General features: G+C 41.4%; 1 protein-coding gene across 1 annotated transcript; it reads left to right on the top strand.

The window, feature by feature from the left end:
* Positions 1–257: 257 nt before the first annotated feature.
* LOC146496886 (uncharacterized) lies at positions 258–6868 on the top strand. Its single transcript, XM_085140325.1, has 3 exons — positions 258–314; positions 2672–2740; positions 5842–6868. Exons 1-3 carry the CDS (start codon positions 258–260, stop codon positions 6856–6858), a joined length of 1143 nt encoding a protein of 380 aa, XP_084996451.1. The 3' UTR covers positions 6859–6868.
* Positions 6869–7250: the final 382 nt, after the last annotated feature.

The following is a 7250-nucleotide window of genomic DNA, read 5'->3' as shown; positions in this document are numbered from 1 at the left end:
GTGATGGAAAGCAGGAACTCTGGTCTGGATCTCTGGTATTGTCGGTACCACTGGATATTGTAGATAGAACCATCATATGTACAGGTCAGGTTGATGTTTCCTCGCTCTGCAACAGCTTCTTCAGCACGTTCCTGCTTTATGCTGTTCATGGAGCCCAAAGCTGCAAATGAATGATTCATGTCAGTCTTTTTCTTTCTTTGTGAGCATAATGAGATGAAGAAATCTGCTAATAATAACTCTGATCAAATCTGGTCACAATGAGACTTTTCTGTGTTCTAACACTCACCTATGCAGTGAGAGAAAAGTACAAACAGGTAAAGGAACATGTTTCAGGTGCTGAAGTCACAGCAGATGAACAAAGTTCAGCAGAATGAAAAGACTAAGCAGCCTCTCTGCTGCACAGCCTTCTCCTCAACATCAGGCTGGCTGTAGTTCTGCAGGAAGAGACCATCTCATTGGCTGAGTTCAGCATCAGTGGGTGGAGCCAGACAGAAACCTGTTAAGGGTCTTTATGAACAGCAAAACATCTGCAAATAAAACAGTACTTATTGGAATTGATATTTGAAAGATAAGGTCAAATATAAAATAAAATATTTAATAGTGAGAACATTTTTCTAACACCTGATTTTATCTCAGATTTCGTCTGTATTTTATACTTAAACTTTCTGTGTTCAGTAAGTATCCTGGTGGTTTGTTTCAAAATATTCTTTAAATTAAAATAAGATCAGTAAGTTTTTGTTGCTCAAGTGTAAAAAGGGCAATATTGCAAAAACATAAAGAAAAACGTACAATATGTGAAATCCAGCAAAGAGTGAGTGTTCTGTGATACTCAGGGGCACTGTTATTACCCCATATTAATAAAAGTCAGGTTAATACAGCTAAACAAAATAATGACAAACAATTAAAATGTTTTCACCTGAGGCACTCATTTCACTTCAATAAGCTCACATTTGGAGATTTCTCCTACAAAGCTGAATATGAAATCCTTCACATCCACGTCTGAACGCCTCTGACTCCCTCACTGCTGCAGAGCTGTCTGCAGGACGTGTGGCAGGATTTAAACATTGCTGAATAATCAGTTTCCTCTGAACTACCAAAGTTTCCTCAGGAAGCCTCGCAGTGACAAACTTGAATCACCCCGGGTTTATTAAAGTTCTCCTAATTCTAAGGGAAGGAAAACTCACCTGAACAAATCTGTAAACTGTGAAAAATGAAAACGCTGCTGAGTTTGTTTACACCTGTCAACCTCACAACTCGGGGAGGGGCGGGGGTCTCGTGATAATTCACCGGAAGCACTGGAAAGTTCTCCCTGTCTCTCCCCTCCCTCCCATTCATTTAAAAACATTACAGCTCCCTGGATCTACCAACACCATTGTAGGTACTGTTTATCGGCCACCTGAGCCAAATAAGGAGTTTTTAAATGATTTTCTGCACTTCTCACTCATTTCTCTGAACTTTCTCCAGATTTGATAATTGTTGGTGATTCAATATTCATATGGACAATGACAAAATCCCTCTTTCCAGAGATTTTACCTCCTGCCTGGAAGGTTTTGGGCTTCTATAGGACATAAAATGTTCAACTCATTCCAAAGTCACCGAGAACTTCTCCTAGACCTTCACACAGACACTGCTATCAGGAAAGCTCGCCAGCGGCTTTACTTCCTGAGGAGGCTGAGGAAGTTTGGCATGAACACCAACATCACCTCACATTTCTACAGGTGTGCGATCGAGAGCTTGCTGACGAGCTGCATCACAGTTTGGTACGAAGCTGCTCTGCCAGCAGCCGTAAATCACTACAGAGGGTGAAGGCAGCAGAGCACATCACTGGAGGCTTCCTACCATCCAGGACATTTATCTCCAGCGATGCCTCCGTAAAGCTCACAGCATCATCAAGGACCACAGCAGCACATCAGCTGTTCTTCTTGTTACCATCTGGCAGACGTTACAGGAGTCTGTCTGCTCGACTACAAGACTTAAAAACAGTTTCTACCATCAAGCCGTACGACACCTCAACACTTAAACACATACACAGGACACACTCAGAAGCTGCAGTTTCACAGGTACACTCTGCACTGGTCACTTCACTCTTATCAGTATTTAAACGAATACAAACTCCGTGCCATACTGTACTAACTGCCACTCAAAATGTTGTACTGTTCAGTTTGTACTGCTGCTCACTGCTGTGCACTCTCCCCCCAACTACATGTCAACGGTCACATTCCTATTTAAGATTTCCTTTATCTATTCACAAGCGTGTACATATATATTTAGCCTGTTAACTTTTTTCCTTTTACTATATTTAATAAACATTTTGCTCTTACTATTTTTTACTTACTGCACTGCTGAGTGACTGTCTGCTGCTCCTCAAAAACACTTCATTGCCATGTTGAGCCTGTGCTAACTTACATATGACGAATAAAAACTGAAAACTAAAGGACATATCCTGGATGTGGTCTGTTGTTGTGGCATTACCCCACACATTGTTTCCCCAGTCTGATCATATGTTTATTTCTTTTACTGCAAACATAACCGCTTCCAAAACCTGTACTTCCATCTATTCAGAGCCCCTCAACCCCTCATCAACTTGTTTCTCATTATAATGTCAACCTCCATAACCTTCTTCACATGTTTGCTCCCCTTAAACATCGAACTGTCTCATTTTCCTGTTCAGCTCCAGGTTTACCCCGACCTGCGTCACCTTAAAGCTAAAGGACGCCAACTGGAGAAAACTGGACTCACTGTACATAAAGAAAACTGTTTACTGATCATGTTTCGTGCTGTAAGGATGCATTGCCTCAGACAAATCTTACTGCTCTGGTTCAATCAGTTCTAATGAAGGTAACTCCAGGTCTCTCTTTTCATTGTTCAGTAAAATGACAAACCCCCTCCCACATGTACTCTGCTGACTTTTGTAATTCTCTTATCTCAGATATCCACCATCAATTTAACTCTGTAGGAGCTTAAGACTCTGAAGTACACTTCCTGTTTCCCCCACTGTCTTCCTGTCACTTATTTTCAAGCTTTACTCTTCGCTCCATAACTGACGTATCTAATCTTATTAAAAAATCTAAGTCATCCTCCTGTCACCTTGACCCTCTCCCCACTGTGTAAGTTAAAGCCTGTCTTCCCTCGTTAGCTCCTCTCATAAAAAGTATTTTCCTCCCTGAATACGGGAATCGTTCCTTCATCTCTGAAAAAGGCTTCTGTTATTCCAACTGTCAAAAAGTCTGGTGCAGATCCCAAAAACTTTGGGGGTTAGAGAGGTAGCTGTGGATATTTTTGGTTTAGATTATTGGAATTATTGTGTTTTATTTCTTTACTTTTTATTTAATATTTGACAAAACTTATGATTATAAATGAAACGTTGATTCTATGAGTGACAATAAACCTTAATTCCTGAATGTAAACCCTGAGTTTTTTAATCATTTCTCATTTCTTTAAATGAGAGAGATTTTCATTCCTACTGTCAGCAAAGCACCTTGAAGGAACTGTTGTTGTGTAAATAAAACTGAATTTAACTGAATTGTTATTGTGGTTTTTATTATTTCTTCATGTCTGAACGTTCCTGCAGTTGGTTTGTGGTTGATGTGGATTTGCTGCTCATGTGAATCCTCCCACAGTGTTTCATTAGCAGCTGTAACCACAGTGACTCTGATAAAACAGGAATTAGCAGAATCCATCTGATATGAAGCTGTGCTTTGAATACCACTTCCCTCCTCTTTGAAGAGTAGTCAGATATCTGTGTTCAGGTTTTTGTACAGCCTCTTCTACACTTTGTATCACTGTGTTTGTAGAGCACAGTAGTAGAGAGCTGTGTCTGCCAGGGTTAGGGCTGCTATGGTCAGATTAGTTGTTGTAGAAGATGTTTCTGAGTCAAATCGTTTATCAGGAATATATTCACTTGTGCTGCGTTTTGCTCCTTTCCAGAGTATAAACTGAGGAGCCTGAAGGTCAGAATGATGTCTGTACCAATAAAGGTCAACATACTCTGATGTTGTCTCATAGCTACATGTGAGTTGACAGATTCTCCTTCTGTTTCAGTGACTTCAGGTTGTTGAGGAGTGATTGAGTCTCCAGCTGTTAGTCCTGGAAAAAGAAAGAAGAAAAGTAGTGAAATGCAGTCTGTATATCTGCTTAATGCAGCAGCTTCAACTAAACTTTAATCCTGTTCTTAAACTCACCTATAATGTGAGATAGAAGCAAAAAGAGGTGCAGCAACATGTCTTTGGAGTTATTAAAGCCAGACAGACAGCACATGAACAATGTTCTTCCACTGCAGCACAATGACCAACAAATAATGTCATTGGATGAGCTCAACTTCAGTGGGCGGGGCCAGTGTAATAACTCAGCCAATCAAATAGTTTTGTGCTTCACAGCAGCTCTGTCTCTGTCTCTGATCTTTACTGCTTCATTTCTCTGTTGTCTTTGTCATCAGTCCAATGACACAAGAATCAGAGGTTTAACAGTGTGTGGCTCCCTCTAGTGGATGTTGTGGAGTATTCTGTTGTCTTTGCTCCAAAGGTTTTTGTACAGAGTTTTGCTGTTTCCTGTCACTGTGGGCCTCACAGCACAGTAGTACACAGCAGAGTCAGACACTGCAGCAGAGGAGATGCTCATCTTGATTTCTTTTCCCTCCACTTGAATCTTCAATCCAGGAATTTTTTCTTCTCCTACTGATCCTAAAGCAGAGTGTGAGATCAGGAACTCTGGAGGTTTTCCTGGATGTTGTCGATACCAGAAGAAATAATCAGCAGTGACACTTTGTAAGTGTAGGTCAGAGTAACTGTGCTGCCTTCTAAACTGGACTCTTCATCTTTGACTGGAGTGAGCTGATCACATGTGACACCTGAAGGAAGAGAGAACGTTTTCAATCAATAATTGACGTTAATGAATCATTTGAATTGAACATAGTTTCCTGTGTAGGTGAGCAGACCTGTGAGAGTGAGAAGAACCAGAGGAAACACACAGTGATGTAATGACAGCATGTTGAGGAACATAAAGTTTGTTTTGTGTTGAACTCTGTTGAATGTGGAGGTTTTTCTCTCTTCTATAGTTCAGTAACAGCTCAGCTCCTCCCTGAATCTCTGCTCCTCCTCTCTGCTCTCAGTCACTCCTCCTCCTGTGGTTCACACACTTTATAACCAAAATGATTTAAGGGAGCCGTGTGACACGTCACACAAGCAGACGTCACATTAACGATGTAGACAGAGTCAGAGAGTCGCTGATACTCACACAGTTAAAAAGTCTGAAACTTGAGACATTTGGAGAAAAATGTGTAAGAAGTCCTGAATTCAAGAAACATCTCAGAATAGTTTGTGTATGTTGGGAAGGATTTTTGTTCACAACTGTTTGTTCAAATGAAGCATCGTCTTATTTGATTTGATCTGATCTCTTTTGATCTCTGTCTTCTCTCACTTCCTCATATTGATTTCCAAAGTTATCTTGCAGACTTCCATCTGATGCCCCAGCTATGTCTCCTTCAGATTTCACCTTCTGTATAAGATGAAGTTCACCTCTGTGTTCCTCCCTCTTGTTAAAGTTCAACACAACCTTTTCTATCCTTTCTTTAAAGGCACTCCTACCCAGCGCCTCCTCATCACCTCTCCTCCCTTCACTTACATGTTTGTTGAACTCTCTCTCCCCCTGCAGACACTCAGTACCACTTCATCCAACTTACTCCAGAATTCCTCTTTTTCTTCTACATAACCTACCCGTGTTATCCACATGTGTACATCGTGCAGTATAGACACGATTAACAGCCTGTAAGCGACTCAGAGGCATTTTTTCAGTGCGTGTGTGTGCTCTCTGTTTTGGCTTTTCTCCTTGTAGTAACTTTGAAAGCTTGTGTGTGTGTGTGTGTATCGGAGTATTTGCCTTTTTATAATATTATTTATTTATTTTTTGTGTCCTTTTCTACTTCCAGACCTTCCACTGCGACTCCTCTGCAGAGAGGAGGAGGTTCTCCCTGAGCAGCAGCTCTGGAACCAGGAGAGGAGCTCCAGTGTGGAGCAGGAGGAACCAGAACCTCCACAGATTAAAGAGCAACAGGAGGAACTGCACAGCAGTCAGGAGGACGAGCAGGTTGTAGTGAAGGAAGAGAATGATACCATTTTTAAGGTGACTGTTACTTGGGGGGAAAGCAACCAGAGTGAAGCAGAACCAGACAGTGACCAGCTCGCTGCTCACAGCTCTGCTGTAGCTGAGAGCCGGGATCAGGAAGGAAGCAGGAATGTCAATTCAGGTTCGACTGGAAATAGAAGCAGAAGTCAGAGCAATGATACAGAAAACTCTCCCATGCCAGCTGATAAGTGTAACACTGATACAGGTAAACAGCCTTTGAAAGGAGATGATTTTCCCTTAAGAAAATGTAAAAAAGCCTTCAAGAAAAAGTCTCAAAAGAGGACACGTCCCAGAATGCAAACAAGAGAGAAGCTGCATACCTGCAAAACGTGTGAGAAAACCTTTAGTGAAAAGAGCATTTTGTTGCGTCACACAAAAACTCACACGGGAGAGAAGATTCATTCTTGCAAAACGTGTGAGAAAACCTTTATTCAACGCAGTGATTTGATGAACCACATGAGAATCCACACAGGAGAGAGGCCTCATCCCTGCCAAGCATGTGAGAAAACCTTCACTACACGCTGTAACCTTCTGCGCCACATGAGAACACACACAGGAGAGAAGCCGTATGTTTGTGAGACCTGCGGGGAAAGATTTACTCTGTCAGCGTCACTTAAAAGCCACGAAACTATCCACACGGGAGAGAAACCGTATCACTGTAAAACCTGTGGGAAAATGTTCCGCCAGAGGCATCATTTGTCGTGGCACATGAAGACCCACAAACAGCAGAAGTCGTAGTGCTGAAAGTTTTGTGCAAAAACTGTATTTCAAACACCTTTACACTACTCCAACAACTATTCTGATTGGCAGCATTTGTTCTGATAATATCTGTTCATTTTTCTTTTTTTTTGTAAGAAGTCCCTCATGAACAGTTGACCTCCTCACCCGATCACTAGGGAAGGCCAGCGCCACCCTTCAGAGGATGCTCATTTCTGCTGCTGTATCTGTGATCACGTTCTTTTGACCTTTTGAATTTCGGGGAGTTTCTTGTTTTGGGAGATTTCTTTGCCATTCTGGAAGAAGGGTTTTGTAACTTTTCTAATAACGCTATAATCAACCTTTGAGTTCAGCATGTTTTCAGTGATTTTCTACAGCAGTTTCTTATTATTACAACTGTGTAAATTTATAAC

The sequence above is a fragment of the Neolamprologus multifasciatus genome, chromosome 18 (genome assembly GCF_963576455.1).
Source record: "Neolamprologus multifasciatus chromosome 18, fNeoMul1.2, whole genome shotgun sequence".
Lineage (NCBI taxonomy): Eukaryota > Metazoa > Chordata > Actinopteri > Cichliformes > Cichlidae > Neolamprologus > Neolamprologus multifasciatus.
The sequence above is the reverse complement of the archived record's forward strand: the minus strand, read 5'-3'. Positions and strand labels throughout refer to the sequence as shown.

Bases quoted from the DNA above. Each gene is read 5' to 3' on its own strand.
- LOC146496886 (XM_085140325.1), top strand. From the start codon at position 258: ATGAGACTTTTCTGTGTTCTAACACTCACCTATGCAGTGAGAGAAAAG. The intron at 315-2,671 runs GTAAAGGAACAT...TTTCCTGTTCAG, and splicing joins TGAGAGAAAAGTACAAACAG to CTCCAGGTTTACCCCGACCT. The intron at 2,741-5,841 runs GTACATAAAGAA...TAACTTTGAAAG, and splicing joins TGGAGAAAACTGGACTCACT to CTTGTGTGTGTGTGTGTGTA.